Genomic DNA, 24,693 nt, shown 5'->3' with positions numbered 1-24,693 from the left:
AGCCTAGCCTAGAAGAGACTTTGCAGAAATATCTGCATAACAATCACGCATAGCCTCAGCAATAATATTATTGACAAACATTTTGCAGTAAAATTCAAACTTTGTTACATCATTTAGCACAACTGCATTCTTTATGTGATAGTGAAAATGGATTTTTGTTCTGCTTTTTCTGATATTTTTTTTAGATTCAATTATAATAACAGATTGCTGGAATTGACTCCCAAAAGATGTACTAAAATTATTTCACACCTTAGCTACTCTTCTGTGATACTCTCACCAACAGACCAAAATTTGAAAAAAGCCCAAAGTCCTGTATGATTTCAGTCTGCTTTATGTGACCAGATCTGGGTGCAGAAAGTAACAATGCACCATTTGCTTTTTTCTGAAATGGTGAAATTCTGAAATATGTGCCCATTGCGTTTCATAGCCTCGCTGCGTGGCAGAGGTTTATCAGCTCTTTTGTCATCCTGTTTTGGTGGTAGGACTCAAGCTGCCTTGGAAACTTTGGAATTGCTTTCCTCCTGGTATCACAGGGCCCAGGGACTCCCTCACTTGGGACATCTGGGGTGAGGAGCTGGGGTTCCTCAGAGACCTTATTGAGGCGATGGTGGGAGAGGGCACCTGGTCCCTGCAAGGCTCTCCTAGGAGCTCCCACTCATGAGATGCTCTCTTGTTTATGTGAGCACCGTCCAAAATTAACTGAGGCACTGTGCCTTTCCACAAATCCGTGTATTCCTGTGCCTGGTCATGTGGAAATAAACAGCATGGAGGTTTCCATCCTTCTGTCTGCACAGGAGGGCTTGGTAATTTGACACTAGACCTCTTAACCCAGCCATCTTTTGTAGGAACTGAATTTCCTTCCCCACGTGGAAGATTTGGAAGGAGACTGTTAGTTTCAATGAATTCAGCATCACTGCCCCACCAGCCCCCTCAGTGCTGTGTTACTGTGAAAGGAGAAAATTTGGCTCCAAATGACTAATGGGATTCTTCAAAAAAAAAAAATTTAAAAATTTCAGTCTTATCTCAAGCTATTGAGACTATACCTGAGGCTAGTGTTTCTACTTTTTAATGACCTTCCATGTGGCCTTTATGGACTGAGATTTCTGTGCATGTTAGTACATATTGAGTAAAAATATTGCTGTGAAATGATAAACTGTATTTATAGGCAACAGGGCAAAATCATAGCTTCTGTAAAAGGAAAAAAGGCTAAAAAGAGGGCATTTATACACTTTTAATGAGCAGTGAGCTTGCCAAAATCTCTCAAATTGGTCCAGAGGTTTGGAATGAAGAATTATCATTTAAAGACGAACAATGTGAGTTCTGCTGCAATTTCAGCAGCAATCCCCAGACCTGTTTTCTTTATGCCATGAAAACTTTAAAAAGATAAACAGTGCTGAATTGCCAGTGGTACTGAATAATTTGGCTTTTATTGTTGCCTGCACTCTTCTTGTGTTCAAGAAAATAATTTAATACTTATTAGTAAATAGAAGGTAACTAAAGATGACTGTGACCTAGTCTGTTGAAAATTTCTCAGTACCTTTAATTTGTTAGTAAATTAAATGTATTTTATTTAAGCAGAATCATATATACAGTATATTAACTTTTTTTTCCAGGCAATCTTTACTCAGCACAGAAAGGCCAGATGTATGGGAATTGTAAAAAATCAGGATATGCATAAAAACTGTTCAAGTGCATAAAGCAGCCCCATCTGGAAGACATCTAACAGAAATGAAGTTGTACAAAACCATTCCATTGATAATAAAGCTAATTTTTATGGGTCTGACAAGTATGTAATTATGTTCAGTGGTGCTTTTCAGATTTTATCACAGTCAATAAACCGCAGTGGTAATTTCATTCCCATTTGACATATTTACATGGAAACATTTGATTGGAGGAATTAGTAACCCTGAAAGCCTTGATAGATATGTTTTAATGATCTGTGACCTCCGCAGTCCCTCATCTGTTTATTGTTGCAACAGGCGAGAAGTCGTTCCTGTGTGACCTCTGTGGCTTTGCCGGCGGGACGCGCCATGCCCTCACCAAGCATCGGCGGCAGCACACAGGTCAGTAACGCTGTCTTTACTCTTCTGTGCTCTCCCCAGCAAGGGAGTCCCCCTGCACTGGGCAGGAACACAAGTCACATAGCACGTTACAGCACAGATAAGACATTGGCTCATTGTTTGCTTTGCCTTTTTCTCATTTTTGTGAAATCGCTACGCCCAGGGTCTGCGTCAAATCTGTTAGCTGGGAGTTTGAATAACTGCTTGGGGGTGGGTGCAGGGTATTTTTTGTGGGTTTGGGGTTTTTTTTATTTTTTTCTGAAGGAAGTAGAATTATGGAGACTGGCTTTCTTCTTTCAATGAATACTAAGTCTACTAATTTTTTTTTCCAAGGCCCAAATAGATTACCTACTGTGAAGATTTTGCAAGAGACTGCTAGAATGTCCCTGGGTGAAAATTAGAGACTACATATAAATTAATCCATTTTTTTGGACTGAAGCGTAGTTGAAAGCTAGTGTTGTTTCAGTTGCCCTTTTGTAATTTTAAGATAGTTTGTAATTAATAGGTGCAACTTTAAGAGTTACCACATGGCTGGCATGTAAAGCAAGATTTCTCTCCCAGAATTAGTAAAGCTTTCCTACCACATGGTTATAAAATTTTAATATCAGACAAAATTAAATTGGTTCTTAGTTTCAGAAGACCAGAAAAAGTGTAAGTATTAAACATTTATTAATACATTCTACCTTAATTGTGCTTTTTAGTAGTTCCTTGTAAGTATTTGATTATTTGAATAGATTTTGTTCAAACAGACGTACAAGGGTTGCTGTTTAAGCCACTGTAGTTTTTCTGTTTTACTGACTATCATGAGGATAATGTAATATCATCAGGAATTACAGTGTGAGTTAAGTGACCATTGTCTAATGTACAGTGGAAAGAAATAGCTAACAAATGAGAAGCTGCAGTTGTTACATCATGAATTTTCCATGGATTTTGTAAAGGAATCACAGTGGGAGATTTTATTATGTCCCTGTATAAACTAATCTTCATTCAGGACATACACCATCTAAATGTGTAATTTCCTGGAGAGCAGATACTCTCTTTCTTGAGAGCCTGAAGCCATTCTTTCCATCCTGTTTTTAGTTTATTTAAAGCGACCATATTTGGAGGAGTGTCTGATGCTTTCAGAAAGGTAGGATTTTCAGTGCTAGTCAGTATCTTAAAACAGATTCGCTCTAAAAAAATATATGCATTTTCAAGGCCAAAATTTGCTTGCAAGTCCTGTTAGTAATCTTACTTTCATAAATTTTTTTTCTAATAACAAGGAACATAAATTTGTAGAAGAATACTGGCACAGTCAGTTCCCATTCGTTGCTGGAAGTGACCAATTTTCAAGTGACCAATAAAATTAATTTAGTAAATATAATAAATTATCTTATTATTACACTCTGAATGATAACGTGAGCAGTTGTAACTACTTGAATAGAAGCTGTATGCTTCAGTTGTAATTAAAGTTTCCATTTTTCTGGAGATTTGAAGAATTTTCACATGTTGGCACAAGTTTAACAAATGTGGGTTTAGAAATTAATTAATTAATTCTTTAGCAAAAATAAATCATTGTTATCAAGAGGATAGGAAATGCCTTTTGTTTTTCATTTCCCTGCCATGTGACACATTGGGATCTTGCATATATCTAAGACTCATAGTCAATGCAGCCACACAAATGGTAAACAGTTCTTTCAGGATGGGGATATAGAAGAAATGCAATTTCTTGTATTTACCCATCTTGTCTGTACCTATGATATGAGTGCAGATCTAGTTTCTCAAAAATGTAAGCCTTTATCATCAAATATATATATATATATATATATATATATATATTTTATCATTAGGCCAGCAACTAAGAGGAAATCTATTTTATTTCCTGATTTATGTGCAAAATTAGGCTGAAAATATGGTGTAGTCCTGGTGAAAAGCTGTCCAGGTTTTTGAAGGCATTTTTGCCCTTCTTTTGCCGGTGTGGTAGAGGTTTCTTGTGCTATGATCACAGGGATTTACAGGTTATAGATCATGAAGCTTGCATCTAGCAAGCATAACTTTATATTTTATGTCAGGACTGGAGGCTCGTTATTACTTTGCTATTAACTTTATACTATATAGGACAGTATCTCAGAGGCAGAGGGATCTATCTTTTTGGCATTTATCTGCCTCTGTGGCACAAACAATCAGAGATGATTCTTTAGCAGAAAAATTATCTGTACCTTCTATTTGTTTCAAGGAGAATGACACAATCCACCTTTGCTAGCATCGTTGCACTTACATGGGTTCCATTGTGTTTTCATCCAGTGCTCAACTTTATCTCAGTCATTAGCTGCGTGCCCTCCTCCTTGTACTCTTCTTTTTACCTTTTTTTTTTTCCCTCTGTCTCCATTTGGGACAATTTTCCCAAAGCAGAATGCCAAAGCCAATTACAATCAAGTCAGAAAGGGATAGGTATCAAAAATACTCTAAATGGCTTAAATAATTCCCTACTGTAATACAAGCTGTCAAGGGGGCTGACACAGAACATCTTCCAATCCAAAATTTACTTCTATCACCTGTCAGAGGCCCACGACTCAAGGGCAAATGAACAAATCCTCACATGTAGTTAAGGAGTCTTAACCAACTTAACAAGTCTCCTCTCATCCCAGCCCCAAGGCCTGAAATGTCCCAACACCCCAGAGGAATGTTCAGCTGCTGGTAGAGATTTGACACAAGGGAAGACTGGCTGTAGGACCAGCCACTTAGACTTTTGATACTCTTTATTCTGGTATTTCTTACTCTGTTCTTCTCTTTTTAGATGAGATTCTTTCTTTGTACCTAGAGAAATGCCTTTATCTTGTGAAAGATGCATTTTCTTTGGAAATATTACAGGCAACATGAAGTATAACTTGTTGTTAAAAAAGCTGAGCCTCGTTCACTCTTGCAGCAAACTATGCAGACCAGTTTGGTAAATAGGATGTGATCCCTTGAAGAGATGTTTTTCCTTTTAAATGTAAAGAAGCACAGGAATGGTCAACTGGAAGAAAAAGCCATTCATTTTAAGACTTGAAAAACTTTAGTACTTAATATATTTGTAAACATGATGCATCTGCATAAAGATTTCCTTGATATAGGCCATCTCAACTGTAAAGTAGGAACAAATAATTTGACCTATCAAGAGATTCCTGGTGTTTTACCAGTTGATGTTTTTATTCTGTTTTAAATACATTGTGTCTCTAATGATGACCTGGTCCAATGAGAAACGTACACTTTGGACAGAGAATAAGTGAAGTTGTTGGCTGATTTTGTCTGGGGAAGATGCTCCAACATTATTTTATGACCTGAGTGCACCTTCTTCCAGTTGTATTCTGCAAGAATCTGTCTCTGGTATTCTGAAAGTCTTTCACTGACGATGTAGATATCCATGAAACTTCTGTTTTGTGAATTGAAGCAATGGCTTAAGGAGTGGTCCAGAGTTTGACCAGAATTTTATCACACTGAAAGGAATACTTACATCTCTGCCGGCCAAATGCTTTACAATAGGCACTTGTGCCTGCCTAGGCTGTGATAAACTGTCTTAAGAAACTTGGACCACAGTATCAGCAGGTGCTGTGTGGTAAATAAGGGGTAGTTTGTGGTGCTGCAGGAACATAGATGTAGTTCTGGTGTCTCAACAAGGCTGCGAGGAAAAGATTTCGTCTTTTGAGTCATCTTGAAGCAAGTTTTTTTGATTCTTATTTTGTTCCACTAAGAAAACCTTTCTAAAGATAGTTTTTGCTGGATTTAGAGTAAGTTGAATTACACAAAGAATTAAACGATTGCCTGAATTTTGTAACAAAAAAGGGTAAATAACCTCTAAATCAGCCACCAAAAATAAACACAGACACACACACGCGCATACACACACACACACACACACATGTGCATATAATATCAGATAATTTAAATATTTTGCCTTAATCATGATCAACTAGGAAGAAAAAACAAGCAAGGTTAATAATTTCTGGCTTGAAATGAAAACATGGAAAAATTCATCATTTTAAAATGTCTTTTCTTTATGCTCTTGCTCTTATTGTCCTGCTCACCTCCTTTGTTTGCCTGTTCTTCTCCGTTTCCCAGTAAACTTCCATGTTGTGCTGTAGCAGCTGACTCAGTCCCACAGTGCTGATCAGTCACAGCCTGTCTTATCTTGCATGAAATCTCTTTTTTAATGTTGGTTACTACTCCTGCAAATTGCAAAAACCCCATCCTCATCTTATACACATCAACAGTCTGCATTTGCTTTCCATGTGTTGGTTGTGGTGGGATCTTCCCAGGCTTGATAGAAGTACATCACAGTAGTAAAGTGTTAGTGGGTAAGGACACTTAGTGTGCACTGCTGTGGCAGTCACCATGAACCTGTGGAGCTGCTTAAGGAGATCGTGTCTTTGTTCAAATATTTTCATGCATTTTTGAAGATGATACCTTATACTGTGCAGAGCTCTGTTTGTATGATTGCTTCTGCTCACTCATCTCAAGACATTTATAGGTCAATGTAATAAAGAAAGAAAATTTAATAATATATGTGTTTTTATCCAGATGAGTGACTCACTTTGTGTTTCTATTTCTCATGTGAACTGCTCTTTGACTTTAATGTGTAGTTACATTACCCGGCATTGAATTTATATGTATAATGTAGCTTCTTCCCTTCAACTTTCCCACCACCGCTTAGAAAAATTTTAATGTTGAATACCACAGGAAATGCTGCACAGTAAGACTTATTGCTCTTTTCAGCAAGAGATGAAATTTGAAGAGCATCTTTGTTGTTTTGCCTTTTCTATTTACACCAATATTTACAGCAGATTGGCAAATTGATTATAGCAAACCCTTGACCAGCAAAGACGCCAAAAACCTGGACTTCTAAAACTTTCTCCCTACCTAAGAGAAATTTTCCAATAGCAAGAGAAAAAGAGAAAACTGAAGTTACTGGTTAGCAGCAGCTTTTATATACTAGTGCTCTGTATGAAGTGGCCCTTTTGTCATTTTCTTCCCCAATTTTTGATTGTTGAAGCTCAGATTTCCATGCCAGGTGACTTAACCAACAGATGCACTTCAGAAGTTGGTGGCAGTGTTTTCAAAAATGCCAAGCCATTTCTTTTGTAATCCTGTGCTCAGGAAATGCAGCCTTTTGAAAGTGCTTGTGTTAAAAACAAAGTAAACCCCCACAGAGTGGGTCCTTGATCTTGGAATGTGTGTCCTTCTTTTTTGTTCCTCCACATAGCTTGTTGACCATGGAATCATTTTGGGGCACCTATCTTTTTTTTCCATGGGGCTTGTTATTGACAAAGGTAGAGATGGTCAGAGACAGATAAGTCTTCTGTAGTGGTAATAGGTGTGGGGGGGATTTAATTTTTTTATCTTTATTGGTCTTTAAATATAATAGGCTTTGTCCTTATGGTTATAGATACATTATTTTAAAGTTATTACATACTGTTGTTTTAAAAAATACTGTCAATACTGATATTTTTATTTGTGTAATTTTAATTGTGTAAGAATTAGAACCTTGACAGGGGGTGAACAAGAGTCTTCTTGGAATTTTTAATGGCAGCCCATATTAAAAGAATTATGTGTATTGCCTGAAATGTCTGGGGGCAAGAAGGGTGGAGGGAAAACTGGGACACAAAGTCTGATTAGAAGCATCCTGGCCCACGATAAGGAAGACAAAAAATTCTGAAATCAATGGGTCTGTAGAAAGCTTTAATAAACAAATAAATAGAAGTACTCCTGCAGCTAATATGCTCTTCAATATCACCCAATCCAAAGAAATACCTAGTTGTCTTTTAGGTTTTTTTCAAATGTACCAATTAACCTGTTTTTTTTCATAAAAATACTGTTTCTTATGTACAGCTGCTAAGAATTACATGCTGTGCTAGGCTGTCTTTTTTCCTCCCCATTTAGTTGGCTTTTGTTGTGTGGTACTGCTGTGATGTATTTTCTGTCAGGTGAGATTTACACATAGTCTGCTTGACAGGAGCAGTGCGCCACAAGGATTTCCTAAGGAGAAACTTCCTGGAGCAGTGGGCAAGGATTACCATTTTTCTTACAGTCACGACAGAATTTGCAAGCCCTCCTGGCTTCAATGGGCCCTCACTCAGCTGTCAGCCCCACTGGCCCTGCCCTGGCACAGCAGCAGACCTTTATTTGATCTGTTCTCCCCTAAATGGCGAGCTAAAAATCTCCTTTCAGTTCAGATCTGCCTTTTTTTTTAATTCAAGGGGGCAAGTAGGCAAGGTTCTAGTGCATTTTAAATGAAAGCAGTTAAAATAAGTATGTATGTTATCTAAAATACCTGTGGCTTAACTACTTAGGCTTGAAAATGTTGCTATCTTCTTTAATGCTAAATGATAAAATAAATCGGAAGGGGAAATCTTCAGTTCAAGAACAGGTTACGTTGCTAGGGAGTCTATGGCCTCCCTGAGAGTTTAATTGAAGCAGCCGCCACTACCATGCAAGCTGCTGGGAGAATCAGCTTCTCCAGAGCAGAGTGTCAGGGTCTGACAAGAAAACCCCATTTGGGGCATGAAAGACGTACTTCCTAGCAGTCTCAATTTGTCCAGCATGGAGGCTTCAGCTTTGTGTCCTGCCCCTTCACCTCTCCTTGTCCCATGAAACAATAAATGAAAAACATAGGCTGGTATTCTCTCCCACAGCTGCTAAAAGCAATTATTCCAACTCTTTATGGAGCTTTCAGAAGCTGCTCTGTTCTCTTTCCATCCAGCATTAGGGGTTTTTCAGGCCTTGAGGGCCTTGCGCATCTTTTTCCCTTGGGAAGAAAAAACCCCAACAATCTCCAAGAATGAAAAATGCGTATTTCTCTCTGTTCTCAGAATTCTGGCAAAATCTATTTCAAAATCTTCAGAGTTTCCTGCTATAAACAGCTTCAAAAATTTGTCTTGGGGCATGACTGTTTGGGAGTGGCCGTTTGCTACTGATTGCAGAAGGCCGCTCATACTGATAGGGTTATACTGGTGGTGTGTCTTCTGTCAGTCTGAAAAACTTCACATTACACCTGCTAATAGGCTTATGGTGCAATTTGAAACTGCCTGTCCTAAATCTCTGAACAGTCTTCAAAGTACATGTCTGTTTCTAGCAGTTTTATCCAGACTTCTTAAGTCAGGGATGTTGATTCCTTATGTAGTTTTTAGATAAATAAATTGGAAGGCATGCACACTGCAGTGAAAATAATGTAACTTAGGAACTGGCTTTTAGCTTCTCCATACAAAAAAACCCTCTTTCCTCCCTAAATGGTAACTATATCTGCCTGTAAGCCCCAAGGAATGTTTCTGTGACAACCAGTTGGAAAAATGGGATGTAGGTGTCTTAACTAGTCATCACAGTACATCTGTCATGAGGTTTTGTTTTAGTATCTTCTAAATGGTAGACCCCTCCAGTAGAAGGAAAAGTATTCTTTTTACATAGAAACTTAGAGACTAAAGATTTTTACTTTTCTTCAATTATTAGTCCTCTAGAAATTTTCAGTGGAGCTGTACATTCAGCAGATATTGAATTTTAGTCATCTGAAAATGTTGTCCCTTTTAAAGTTTAGTAGTTGGTGTTTGTTTATTTTCATTAACCTTTCAAGTCCTTCTGCTGAAATTGCCCTACTGTTCAGAAAATATTCACAAGGGCAGAAGACTAACAGGCAAGATAGGGGGAGTGGAGCAGAGAGTTCTGGTTCATATTCTCAGTCCCAGTTTATGTATGTTATTTAAAGGATAACATTAAAAATTTAGGTTGGAGATGTAAACAAAGATACTTTTCACCTGGAGATGTTCCTTTCTGACCATATGCTGAATACAAGCATCAGTGTGATTTTTCACCTTCTGCCTCCCCTCTGTGTTGCTTTTGGGGCTGTTCTTGGCCCAGATTGGAGAGAAGATGTGGTGTGAGACAAATGCCTGTCACTTGGTTAGGGTATTTTCACGGGGTAAGACCCGGAACCAAGGTTACTCTCTTTCAGTGCTGTTCTTTCTCCTCCTTTTTGCTGCTGTAATTCCCTGTGTGAAGTCAGCTGGATACTGATGTGTTTCTGTCATATTTTGCAGTTAATGCATTGTATTTGCAAATTTATGTTGTTTTTGTGTTCACTGTGTATATACATGGGCTAAAAGCTGTCTCAAGGGATATGCCAGAAATTTGGGGTTGTCTTCATTTTCTGTAGATGAAAACTGATAATCTTCTCTTGTCACCTTCTAGGAGAGAAACCATTCAAATGTGATGAGTGTAACTTTGCTTCCACAACACAATCGCATCTGACGCGACATAAGCGTGTCCATACTGGAGAGAAGCCTTACAGATGTCCCTGGTGTGACTACAGGTAATGAGTCATTAACTAAAGCATGATGAGAGAAGGGTTAAGGTGATCAGATGAGGTTCATTTGAAGTCACCAATAAAAATATATTGCCATTAAAATACCATCAGGGCAGCAGTAATTGCATATTAAATTAGGAGCTAAATTTAAAAACTTAGTCTTCAGTATTTAGGTGTTACTTTATAAAGAAAAACAAATGATGGGAAACCTTTTAGTGGTAACACTACAGTGCTAATGTTGAGTGTTTGTTTCACAGCTGCTCCAGTGTCTGTTGGAATTCTCTGTGGTGAGGCTGCTTATCTACATTGCCTTTTCAAATCATTTGCGGTTTTGAAATTTTTCTTGGTTGAGTTGCGACCATTTCACCAAGAAAAGAAAAGTTCTCTAAAAGGCTTACCAGCCTGAATACTCACCAGACACTTATTTGAACTAGAAACAACTCAAGCTGGTTACAGTTCTTCAGAGTCTTGTTGTTCTGCTCTCTTCCTTTTCCTTGCTAGCCAGGGTGTTAGGATGAAAGTTGGCCAAAGGGTTGGTTGCATGGCAAAGCCTCCCATGTTACACCACTAAAACCCATCCCCATGTTGGGGCAGTTGATTAAATTTTAAAAGAATCACATTTAACAGCAAAGGTTACTTGTGGTGCTTATCACCTGGTGTTTTCGGTTCGTTATAGACTACTTATTTAATGATCTCATGTTGCTTCTTAAATGCATCTTTACTCTTAAACACACATGTTCTACCTTCTTGAATACTTTTAATACCTTGCAATGAGGTGGCTAGTCTATGTGTACCATAAAGGAATCCATAGAAGGATTTTGTGGGCTATTTGCAAGAGTTGATGTTCAAAAAGTTCTTAAAAATCAGCATTATATTTGATAAATGGCATATGATTAGATGTATGTGTTGTGATGCATGCACACAAGAGGGGAAGGTTAAACATTTGATTATACCCCCATAGCATTTTTAAATTTCTTTTCATGCTGAACACACAACTGTAATTTTCCTTTAGTATAAGTTTAAATGTAGTTGCCTAAAGCAAGACTAGATAATGAAGCCTATCTGCTCTCATAATACCTGTTTTCATTCAATTTATGAGCTACTTTACAGAAAACTCATGTACAGAAAGTTTCTGCAGTGGTCACAGATTTTCTGTACAAAACTTCTCATTGCAATATTTTGTTTGTGTGGGGCAAATGTTCTGTGAACTCTTCTGTACTGAGTACCCATTAAATCACACTCTAGAACTGCAGAGAACTGAATTTGATAACCTCAGGGGGAGGGGGCAATGTTTCTGTGCTGCCACCTTAAGGGTGTCACTGTTTCTTTATTTTTTCTTTTTAAGTAGAAGTGGTTTTGTCAGCTTCAGTAAGTCATCTAGGAATTAGAGGTGGTTTTCATTTGTCAGAGCAGTTGTGTTAAAAGGTCTGTGTTGAGTGAAGAGAGAGCATATAAGCATTACTGTGACATGATGTGCTACACTGAAGCTAGAAGAAGTGCTGTCTTTAATGCTGTGTGTTTTAGGACACTTAATCTTGTGGTCATCCACTTTAACTGAATCATCCCAATTGGCAGGAATAGTCTTTTTACAGGGCTAGGAAATGAGAAGTGGGTTACAGTGGGTTTGAGAACCTAGGCTGGGAGACCCAAGAGATTGGGAGTGTTGTAGATGTCAATCAGTTTGGGGTTTGTTACACACATCCAATGAGTGGATGCACTTCCCTCACTCAGGATAACCACATGCATAACCCAGTGCTCTGTTGAGTGAAAGACAGATCATTTTACTTTGGATAAAGAGTTTTCTGTATGGGATATAAATTCCAAGAAATAGCAAGTTTTTAAAGAGTATTTTATAATACTGGAGGTTATTAGAGAGTATGCAAGCATAGCATATTTTATCAGGATTAACAAGAAATATCTGGGCATGCCCTGCTTTTATATTATTGAAAAATAAATGTTTCATGACAATAGAATGTTAGTTTCCATCCTTCACAGGCCAATTTTGACCTAACCTTTGGAGGCTGATCTCTACAGATACCAGCTGATGAAGCTTTGATTCTGCAGGAAATGTGTTCCAAGCTCAGCTGAAAAACATCTGGTAGGGATGCAGGAACCAGAGCTATGCTGCTGCTGCTGCTGCTGCAAGTGCATAGAGGCAGTGAGGCACTTTGTGTAGCTGCAGAGGAGCCCGTAGAGGGGCTGCTGTATTTATTAGCTCAGCAGTCCTGCTTGTGCCTGCCAGTTTCCACAGTCCTGGGATATTAGCCAGCCTTGTTGGCAAGTAAATGTTCTGCTCTCTATCCACCTCACTCTTCATTTTAAACTACAATTTTAAGGGAATCACATGTTGCCTCTTTGTCAAGTCATGCAGTATTTCTCTTTTAAAGGAAAGTTATTAGCAACTCTGTAAATAATATTGTTTGCACAAGTTCAGCAGATGGTATGTAGTCTTGCAAGTGTCACAGAGAGATAATGTTAAAATGAAGATTTTAAAATCTGCTGATCTAGTGATAAAATTCACCCCTAAGTCTAGTGGTTGAGGTCTCATTGTGATGCTGTGAGCTCGGCCCTTGCACTGTAAGTTCATCCAGGCTATTTCATGTGTTGCTGTTTAGTGTTGCTTGGCAACTGCAGACTCTTTAATGAGCCTTGTACTTTCAGGGAGGTGAATATTCCTCTTTTTGTGCTGGGATATGGAGGAAAGTATTGTTAGTCTTAATACAAATTTTCCTTTCATTGATAACTAATCTCTGTTCAATGACGCAGTTTGAGACACTTGAATTAAAACAGTGGCTAAGTACAAGATTTTAAACTATTCCCATTCAGCTGATTGGCTCTCAGAGCATTCTTGGAGATTCTTGACTTCAAGCTTTTCAATTCCTCAGCCTGAAATGGTGAATAATCATCCTGCAAAAATTCTTGCCAGTCTAGTGAGTGAAAGGGTAGATAACCCTGGCTAGAAGTACAGAAAAACAGCTATTGGAAGAAACTGATCTGAATTTAGGAACTGTTATAAACTTTATAAACTGAAGTGAAATCATCTGTATGGTACTATGGGGAAAAGAGTGATTTTGGCTGCATGGAACAGAAAAGGCAATTTATTCCCTATATAGCACACAGCATGAGACATTCTTTTTTAAACTAGAAAAAGACATGAATGGATGTGGTTTTCTGAGGGGAATGGTAAACTAACTTAGCATTTTTAGCTCACAAATTATAAATTCTCTATAGTATGCATATGCTTATAGTTGTTCTTCAGTATTCTTGTGAAAAATGTTCCCTTCCATCTCTAGTTTTTGATGACAAAGAAATTGACGTCTGCTTTTCGATAGTAGTATATGACTTCCAGTAACAATTACAATTTGAAATTATGTTTTCAGTCTAGTTTTAAAAATCCTTCAGAAGGAAGCAAAATATAATATTCATAAACACAAACTTTTAGTTGTATTTTTGGTTACATATTTTTCACGTTTCGTTTTTCAATTTAGGTTTTTCCCCATTTAGATAAAAATATGCATGATTTTCCTTTGCATTTACTTTTTCAAATCACACAGCATGTCTCTCCATTCTTAAGTCAATGTGCTTTGTCATACAAAAATATTCATTCACCCTTAATTAATGTTCAACCTAATTTTATAATACAGAATTGGTCTCACAGGGCCCTGCACTACCATTACTTATGCAATGCTTATTTTATTTTTCCTAGTCATTTAAAAAAGATGTGTTATGTGACTGAACTTTTCAGATGACACCATCGTGGAGTAACACTGGCAACATTGCATTTGGAAATGGGCACAATAAGCACTGAAGAGCTGTATAACATCCTGAAAATGAACAGCATCTGTGACACAGGGTTCTAAATCTGTTGGCTGTATAGTCTGTGGACAGACTTTCTAAACCTGCAGCATAGTTAGGTACTTGAATTTAACCTGATTGCAGAAGTGAAAAATTCCCCTAAGTCTGATGCTGTCAATGAAAGATGTAGATATACAGCATTTTCAGAACTAAATTGGTTTTTTGCATGTGTCTAAGAAAGGGAAATCTCATTTATTCATATGTAAGGTTTTAAATTTAACTCCCATTTGTTCTGACTTTCTATATAACTACTAAAACTTCTCAGGCAATTTATGCTTGTGGTGTGTGGGAGGGGGGTGTTTCAGTGAAATGGATCTGAGTTACATGGAGGGGAGCATGCAAAAGGCAGAACCCTGCTTTACTCACATGATCAAATTTGTTGGATTGCAGTGCTCAGGAGAAGCACTGGCATAGTTTCATGATGCAGAAAGTGTTTTGCTACTACTTTGACCACAAGAGTGTGGGACTGATATTATGGTAATAATATCAGTCAGGTCATCCCTCTGCTGTGATTAAAGAAAATAATTTTCATTTGTCTGGGACTCCACTGTATGGTTCATTTTGCACAGAGTACCCATGGTGGTGAGGCAATGGAAGGCAATATGCAGAGGTGTTTCTTAGTCATAGATAAGAAGATGTAGAAGTTGGACAAAACAAACAGCCTGGCCAGCAAAACAGCATGCATTCCTCTCTGTTAAGTGTATGACTTGTGAAGGATGTCTTATAAGACTGAGAATAAATAGCATACATTTTTAATATAATTATGTAAGCTAAAATAAATATTTTACATTTATTATGCATAATAAAATAATTAAACAACATTCTGTAGGGGAATTATGGCATCTGAAATTCCAACTGCAGATGGATTCATTGGATATTTTCAGCAGCAGCAGCAGCATGACTTAGGAGGAGTTACTCCACAGGGGCTACTTTTCTTTTTTTGGACAGCATCTCTAGGGAGTTCCTATTTCTGTCTGACTTATAGTATCTGTTCATAGGTTGTAAAGACCAGTTTATAATACACTCCAGGATTTGCACCTCGGTCATAAGAATGTGCAAAGTAAGTGTTTTCTCTCTGTTTTGGTGAATTCAATAACTTTTAGGTATGATGGCATCAGCTCTGCACTATTCCCTTATTACATCAAGGATAACTAGGGACTACTTTACAGATGAGGTACAAATACATACTAATTGATAGCAAAACTGAAAGGCTGTTAAGGCAAATTCTACATAAAATGATGAAAACAGTTTATTTATCATTAAAACATTAATATCAAAATGCTCTTTGTAACCAGTGAAATTTAATATGCTTGTATAGGAAATAACTAGGTAATACAGCTATATAGGCTGATGAGGATTCCAGGTGGCAATCAGCATTGCACTGAGGGAGAGGAAGAACACTTTTATATATATATATACATCACAAAGGCAGAATTGGGAAAAAATGGTGCATATACTTTGTACAAATACAAAGTTGTTAAGGAAAATAAAGTGTGTATGTAATAGAGCAAACAGGGCCTTTGGGAAGTACTCCAGCTTCTGCAGTGTTCAGCAGCAGGAGTTGAGGATATCCAGTGCCTTGTGCTAGGAGACTTATAAACAAATTAAGATAGAAGTTTAGAGAGACATTCTGTCAGTGCATGGGCACAGTTCCCAGATGAAAACTCAGAATATTATTCCCCCCTTAGTTTTTAGTAAACATTCAGATAAAATATTTGGAAATATTTCTATTAATCTGGAATAAAATATGTTGTAACATTTATGTCCTTAAAAGAAAAATAATCTGAAATAGAATTCAGATATAGTTGCAAAACCACTTTAATTATTCCAGCGAATACATGGCATACAAAACAATGGTCAGCATTATTCCTTTTTGTAATGCTTCTGTGGCTTAATAAACCTCTTATATTCACCTGAGTTATAGCATATAGTTTATGTGATGAAATCAGAATAAAAATATGTGGTGTTGCAGTAGCATCAATGCAGAATCAACTATGAGGTTAACCAGCTTAAGCAGATGTAATTCCTAACACTTGGAACAGCAGAGCACACAGGTAACGATGTGACCCTTGCTCCAAAGTGCCTGTGCTGACAGACAACTGGCAAATTGTGTCTCTGCAGTTTTGGACAATCCTTGGTGGCAGTGTATGAAAGAGCTTGGGCTCCCTCTCTCAAAGCTGTCTCTGTCCAATGTCACTGCATGGAGTGCTCAAGAGAATGTGTGTAGGAGGAAACACGATTGTTCCTTAGGGAAAGATCGGTGCACAAGCACACACGTATGCATTGGCATGTGTTGACTTGGTGACTGTGCTCCACTGGGAAGTTGCCATGTTAAGAGGCCTTGGCACAGCATAAAACACTGTCATCATGTTGTGAGATCCTCCATATTCTGCATTTGTAATTAAAAGCATAATAAATGCACTCTACTTGGTAGAAGGGTGGTATGGACTTTTACTAATTTTAATAGCTAATACTTGTTAAAGAAATTCATCAATAATTCCGTGAGCCTTGGTACCTCTTTTGTTGTTTTGGGATTTTTTTCTTTTTATTTATGTATTTATTTAGTTATTTATTTACTTGTTTGTTCTTAGGACTTGGTTTTTTCCCCCTATTGCCACTCTAAGAAAGAGGAATTAGAATATGCCTTTTTAACTCAATGGGTCTGTGATTCTCACGCTAACACTGAACTTGGGACTTTAAGGATCTGTCCAAGTGGTGATGCCATTGCAAACACTGATAATACTATTCTAGTCTCATTTTAGGTTGAGTCCTTTGAAGGACAACTTTTAAGGGATCTATTTAAGCCTAAATGCTGTGCTAAATTACTCAAAGGAGACTGCTGAGTTTAATGTTACTGAGACTTGAAACCATTTCAACATCAATGTAAAAATTAATATCTGGTTTCAGCATCTCTTTGTTACAGCCTCTCTTGATAGGCCAGCAGTTTGTAAATTGTTCACACTTTGATTTAAGTTCTGAAAAAATATTGTCAGTCTCCTGATTTCTTTCAGTAGTCACTGTCTTTCCCTTACTGTTCAATTTGGGCTTGTCCCTAAATGTTTCTGAGGCAGCCCCTTCCCTGCTGAACTGATGGTGTTTTTTCTGAATCAGTGTCCAAGACACTTAACCCAAAACCTTGAAGTATTTAGTGTCTAGGAAATATGAATAAGACCCACTTCATGCAGTGGACAGATTAATGTAACTAATGTATTCTTTTATCACTTTTTATCGTCTCTCTGTCCTCACACTTCTTTTTTTGCTATCATACGTAGTCATCACTGTCTCATCTATTCCTCATTCTTAAAGAGCATAAATATGTTGTCATAAATACATGTATATTTATATTTAATATATACTTAATTCACATTTATCAATCTGAAATATCAGCATATTATTCAAATTAAAACAATCCTAAGTATTTTGTATTTCGATAGTAAATAAAATTTTAGTACTAACCTCAAGATGAACAGCAATGCTATGGTCTTAATATAGCATGTTGTAGCAAAAAGACCTGTGATTTCCTATTCTTACAGTTCTTCTGATAAAAAAGTGCGGTGAAGATCTTTTATGACTACAAATAAACTTCCATTTGTTACAATGGTTCAATCTAAAAATAATCATTGGCATCATAGCTTAATTAATGTGAGCCTTTTGTGTAAAACATATTTTAAAAAATATTAAAACAACTGTAGATGTTTTCTTTGCTCTTGCCTGGTAGCGGAGAATAAAAGAATGAATTTGTTTGTTTCTTTTGCTATTCCTTAATCCCCAGTGAAATCATTATAAAAGGGCCAAAGCTATCTTTGGGGGTGATGAAATCTACAATGAAGAATTATTTCTACTATTATTATTATTATTATTATTATTATTATTATTATTATTATCATTATCATTATCATTATCATCATTATTATCATTATTATTATCATCATTATTACTGCTGATAGCTACCATCTAGCTATGTGGCAGGTAGCTAGCAATCTGAAATCACTTGAGTCTCCAAGATGAAATTGATAGACACGAGCCTGTTGTGTTGTGTGGGTTTTATTCTCCAGGCTATATGGCTACTACCCTGTAAAACAAGTTCCTGTGTTAATGCTGTCTTTGTGACAACTTTCCCGCTTCCTCCTTCATGTGTGACATACAAAACAGATTAAATCTGGGGAAGTCACAGAAAGCAAGTTCTGTTCTGAAGTCCCAGAAAGAGGTATGCTGTAGTGCAAGGGGAAGAAAGGGAAAGGTTTTTTCTGTTTAAAGTCTGATGAAAATGAGATGAAGAAAAGAATTGCTGAATAGCAAGTAAAATAGGGAAAGAAAAGAGCTTTTGTGTTTGAGAAAAGCTTGCCACTTAGATACTTTTAATGCATTAGAAATGGTGAGCAATTTTCCAGATAAATTTGGCATTGTTAGAAATTCCTGATTTATTAAAGCTAAATAAAATTCCTTGCGCATTCCATCAGAGTTACCCTTGTCTCTGTTCCAGCTTCTGCCCAAATTCTCCTGGAGAGATATGTTGGAGGTCTTTGGGACCTCAGGTACTAAAGCCTCTGTCACCAGTCCAGGATTCCTCTACTCCAGAGTGGAAGCGCGGGCTCCACGCATGGGGCCGGCACCTCTGCAGCGTGGCTGGGGGGTGTCTGCCCGGCACCACAATGTGATATGGTGGGAATGAGGCTCTGGAGCAGCAGCAGCACCTGGGGCTTGAAAGTCTGGTGCACCTGGCACCCTCTTCCCAGTGTTATGGAGAGCACCTAAGGGCTGAACGCTCATCTCTGAGAGCATCAGTTTTCTGTTTTGGAGACAGAGGCATTAGGGATTTGGGAGCTCAGACTGACAACAATGTTGCTTTGAACCTGGAGCTTCAAAGTTGCTGCTTTGTGTTGGCCAGGGGAGAGCTTGTGTCAAGGTTTGCATTGTTGCCTTTTCTCCTTCCTGAGCAGCTGGGAGAAGGTGGTGCATTCTCCATAGGAAAATGTGGCGTGAGGAAGGCAGGCCATTTGGTATACAACAGCTCACCGTCCCTAAAACCATTTTGCAGTCTCTGTTGTATGGTACTCTATTCTCATAAGTCATGGATCAGGGATCCCTATTTCCCTTGAGGCTTTGCTTACAAAAAGACAATATGGAGAGGAGCCTGTTGTCCTGTTGTTACTTATAAGTTGCTTATTACAGCTATTTTGTCCCTGGTTGGGATGATCTTTGTGGTTCTGCTAGGCCTGTTTAGGTCAGAATAATAGCTGTAGATGTAGCTGAGACTTCTTAGGGAATAAACAGCACATAAAGCAGTCTGTTTTGTTATTGCAAATGATGGAGCAATGCTCTGGTGCTGTCTTCTTTTTTTTTTTTTTTTTTTAATGTGTTTTAAAATGCACTGTTTGAATAATGGAAAAGGATTAAGGGAAGAAAATGTATATGAACAAAATGTTGTTCTGCATTCTTGGATGCATTGGGTCAAAGCTACTTCTTACTTTGTGTCTTCAGAGAAAAGATGAGGTTGTTACAGCACACCTCATCATCTCCTCAGCAAGTTAGATATGCTGAGGCTTAGCATACCTAATGCAAGGGAACAAGCTAATGCAGCAATGTTCTCCTTTCTCCCACCCCCATGGGTCAGGGGATTGGAGTGGAAGCATCTCTTGATGTTTTCCTGCTTCTTTCTGTTAGTGCACAGGGATTTTTCCTAGGTTTCTTTTTTTTTCCACCTAATCAAACCTCTCAGCTCAATGTGATTCTTAGAATATAGGTCCATACCCATATATCCACATTTTTAGATAATGCATTAAAGTGATACTTCTCCTGGTGTTCTTCAGCATTGCTATCTTTTTTTTTTTTAATGTATTTAGTGATGTTATCATTTAAAACACACAAACTCTTCATTTCATAATACTCTAAAATTATTTGTGTTATAATCCTGTAAACACAGCTGGTGGTTCTACTGATATAAACTGAACATCATCCCATGGTTCATTATGATATTGCTAATAACCCTTAAAATATAGTATTTATTGTTTCATGTTTGTAACCTCTATGCATGCTTCTTCAATCCCCATTCAAGATGATTATGGATTCTCTCTAACAACTGTAGCATGGGACATCATTTATTCTGCTGCAAATCCCATGTGGAACTGTGTGAGCTTCTTCAAAACATTTCTGTTGAAATTTTGCATGCACAATCTACAGGGCAAACAATACTTAGAACAATTTTGGAGTTGTAGAAAGTATTGTAACTACTAAAATAAATTCTTAAGTTCTGATGATGTTTCATTAGAAAAATACGGTGTTTCAGACATTTTTGTTTACAAGCTCTTTTTAAAGTACAGAGAACCATGTCTATTAGCAAATTTTGGAGATCTCTTATATGGGCATTTTAATATATAAAAGTCATTAGTAATTTGTTTTGGTTTTGGGAAAAAAGATGTATCTTTAGTTTAGAAAAGCAGATCTTTTTAATCAGTTGACAAGGATTGTTTTTTAGCCTTCTGTCCCAAACTTATTGTGAGACTTGTGCCAGCCCATCCATCCATCTTTCACCCATTTCTTGAATAACTTTTTAAGCTGTTGGCCAGTTTCAGTGAAAACTGACACCCTGTAGTAGCTGCTGAGATAAATTAAGTTCATGTTTCCTGAAAGAGGTGGATGAGAAGAGGAGTGAAAAAAAATCACAGAGGATGAGTCGGGCAAAATTCAGCTGTCATGCATTCTTCTGTTTTACAATCCAGCCTCACAACCCAGAACAACTGGGTTTTCTTGGATGGGGATATCCTGAAGGAAGATGTTGGGGAGCCGTTGTTTGCTGCATTGGTGCATTGGGAGATTTAGTGAACAGGGCATGAATGCATAGGAAATCATGCTTCAGTTGGTTTAATGCTCATATGTCAAAGTATTGAGTCCCAAATTGTTAGTTGCAAGTTGTCAGGATAGGTCCTTTTTAAAGGTAAAATTTAAAAGATATTTTTCAAAGGATAAGGAGGAGACCCCCAAAATCTGTGCTTTTCTTTAGAAAAAAGAATCATTTGAAAAAGATTTATACCCAGGCGATTCAGACCAATGACATTTCTTACTGAATAGGAAGAAGCTTCCCACTGTGGAGAGATTGTTCCACAAGTGCTTTTTTTGGCACTTTTTCTATAATTCATTCACTGATAGACTGACATATTCATAGATCTATATAGATGTATTTACTTCAGGAAAAAGAAGCAAAGTTTGAAGAAATGGTAAGTTCTTTTTACATGCTGTAAAAAGAGCATCCACAAATTCTCATCTCATGGCGTCCAGTGGCTCTGTTCCTATTTGAAATTCAGCCTCTTCATTTACGTGACTAAATGTGACTTTCATCACATTTTAATTTGAATTTTAATTACTAGTCTTTAAGATTTTGATCAGCACTAATAAATTATAGCACAGTCATATGGTATTTAGCTGATTGATTTTTGCATGCTGAAATATAGTCATTTTGGAGAGCAGTAAAACTTTCAAGTAGAAGAAATGTTTCAAAGATAAAGCAATTTGTATTGGATTTGTTCACTTGTGTCAGACCAGAGAGGAAAGTCCTAAGTGTGAACCCTTGTGAGGGCAAAGCAGGTGTCTGCTATCCAGTGTGTTTTAAATAAATGCAGGGACATCAAGTCAGGCAAAGAAGGCCAGCGAGTGCAGCTTTTGGGAATAGCTTTGTGTTTCCTGGTGGTGATGCAGGAGGTGAGAGATGAGAATGCAGTATGGGGTGATGTTAGCTCTGCTGGTACTCTGCATTGCAGAACTTGATTCTAAAAGGCAAGTATTTGTTTGCTGAGTTCTTTTCCAGCTGCATCTGTTCCTGGCTTCCTCTTTTGTTTGGATGTCTTTTCTCTTAGAAGTCTACAACATAACATCAGGAGAATCTTTATTTTCTTTTCCTGCTCTGAAGTGCCCATTTTTAGTTTCAGTTCACCAGTAGCATGGCAGGAGTACTGTAACAGAAAGGATAACTAAGCCCCTCTCCATCTAAGCATCTCTGTTCCATAGCTCAGTTGGGAGTCAGCTCTCACTGGCTGGAAAATGTGTACTGTCACAGGGTCGATAATATAAAACAAAAACAAAGCCAGTGGATAAAATCCTGGCTCCACTGATGTTATTCACCTTCCTCCTATGTCCTCAGTGAAGTGACAATTCTCACCTGTCATGAAGGTACCTGTTTCTTAGGAAGGAGAGAAATGGAAAGCCAGGGAGCTGGCAGCGCCTTCCACAAGACTTTGTATCCTGAACAATAAAAAAGTTCAACTAGGCAAGTAAGTAGCGGGATTGAGAACCAATTATGTCTACTTTTCACTTGATTTTCAGAGAGGATCCTAATCTCCTAAATCTTGCCAAAAGACATCTAAATCCAGAAGCATGTACTCCTTTGGGAGTTTCTGTTTTTCACTTCTCTCTCTACTTGAGTTTGCAAGTTCTTGCACCACTGAGTGAAATCACTGAGGCATGCTCACAAGTCTTTGTCCTGGGGAAATGGCTGTGTATGCCTCAAGACTTTTGGTACATTTTTTAGGCAAGAAAGCCCCACTTCCTGTATTTTTGGGAATGTGTTAGAGGCCTGAATATTAGACAACTCAGGATTCATTTAGTCCATAATGAACTGCTGTCTGCAGCCTCATTCAAGTTATTGTTTAGGACTCTCAGCTGAAAGGGCACAGGACAAAGTGTTTAGAAGCCTGTTGTTTGGATTTTCTAGGAAAATTATATGGAGAACATAACTGAAAACAGAAGAGTGTTTCTGAAAGCAGGGATTATATCTGCTTTTGGTTCCTGGCAGTTCCTTGCTGTCTAATGGCAAAGTTTCAAAACAAAGAGTTGATGCATGATGTTTTGTGCCAGCTAATATACTTTCTTGGGACAGAGGACAGAACTCAGCCTTCCTCAAGATAAGGGCAGCCCTAAACTTGGGAGTTTTACTCCTAGAGTGGTTGCATCATTGCTATAAAGTTAGGGGCAACATTGTTTCCTTTTCCAAAGCAGATTAGAGTGTCTGATGTTGGCTGTTGCTGACCTATATCTTTCTTTAGAAACAGTAGATACCTAATTTATGCAAATATTGAGACCTACATCAGTTCTTTGTTATGTCCACTAATTGCATTGTTGGTTTGAATGGTTATGGAGGACAGACTAGGTTGCTACCTCATACTGCCATGCCCAACAGTGCAACTAAACCAAAAGCTTTCTACCCTGTGTTACTGATACCCTGTCTCCCAAACCTATCACTACTCTTTTTGCCTATTGTCTGATTATCATATCCTTCTCAATACTTAGATTATATTTTTTTTTCTGAGGCCAAGACCATTTTCTTTGTTGTTTCTCTGTACAGGAATTGGTGTATCATTACCATGTTGTGCTGCCCTCTCAGGTCAACATGCTGTGCAGTGACAATGTACCAGCTTTCTTGGAGCTACTTCTTAATTCATAAACATAGGATTGCATTTCACCAGAGGAATGCAGGAAAGCCTTTACTATTGTGGTGAAAACTTATTGTTGCCAGGACTGTGATACTGTTTAATGACTAAAACCTGAGAGAAGGTGTAACAGCTGAGAACCTGCCTTCAAGTTGAAGTGCAGTATCAGTGCCTAATTCCTATAGTCTCCTTAGAAAATCTTATCTCTCCCTTATTGACTAGTAGTCTAATGTCTTTCATGAAAATTGAATGCATATAAACAGAATTTTTCAAATATGTATGCAATCTTAAGTGCCATTAGAATCAACTTTGGCTTCAATTTTAAACCTGGCCTTCAAATACGTGTCTCTCTAAATGCATTTCTGGGTGCATTTTTTTGTTTTGTTTTTGGAGATCATGTCATTGTTACATAGCTGAAGAAAGGGTAGTACTGAAAGGAATGCATCTTGGAATGCAAGCAGAACTATTTAGACTCTCTTCTTTAAAGCACAATTTCTTTATCTATACTCGTCCAATACTTAGAAAGGAAGGATTTCAGGATATTATGAGCTATATTCTTCTCTTACTATTCACCTCATGTTAGTAAGCTGCTCTTCTGTAAATTCATGGAAATAGCACTGAAACAGAGACTACTTCCATCTCTGCAGCAAAAAAACCCAAACTGTATGCATCTGATAACAAAAAGGAAACAAATACAAATAGATAGATTTTTTTTCCTAAATTTCTATTATTTACTTAATTTATATTTACTTTTGGAAAATACATGGATTGTTTATAATAGTTGTAGAGTAAACTTGTGTGGCCTTTAAGGATACATAAGGATTAATGACTTCTCAAAGTATTGTTTTACAAGAGTGCTTTAGCATTTTTAGGGTGAGTGCTTAGTTGAAATAGTCACTAAGGGCATGGTATTCACATAGGCATTTTTTGCACCAAGACTGTGTATTTTTTATTATCTATGCCTTCTGACTTGAATGACTAAGGTCCTTTCATATATGTGCATATAACATTAAGCTTGTGACTAGGTCCAGTTGTTCGAAAGTTAGTCATG

At 37.6% G+C, this 24,693-nt stretch overlaps 1 protein-coding gene across 2 annotated transcripts in view; it reads left to right on the top strand.

The window, feature by feature from the left end:
• The window catches only part of ZNF407 (zinc finger protein 407), a 340,268-nt gene that overhangs the window by 202,294 nt on the left and 113,281 nt on the right, over window positions 1-24,693 (top strand). For both annotated transcript variants that reach the window (XM_064705737.1, XM_064705739.1), the window contains exons 6-7: window positions 1,980-2,063; window positions 10,254-10,374. In XM_064705737.1, coding sequence (XP_064561807.1) covers window positions 1,980-2,063; window positions 10,254-10,374 — 205 coding nt within the window. The remainder of the gene's footprint in view (window positions 1-1,979; window positions 2,064-10,253; window positions 10,375-24,693) is intronic.

This window comes from Zonotrichia leucophrys, chromosome 2, assembly GCF_028769735.1.
Source record: "Zonotrichia leucophrys gambelii isolate GWCS_2022_RI chromosome 2, RI_Zleu_2.0, whole genome shotgun sequence".
NCBI classification, from domain to species: Eukaryota; Metazoa; Chordata; class Aves; order Passeriformes; family Passerellidae; genus Zonotrichia; species Zonotrichia leucophrys.
This window is presented reverse-complemented; position numbering and strand designations above follow the sequence as displayed.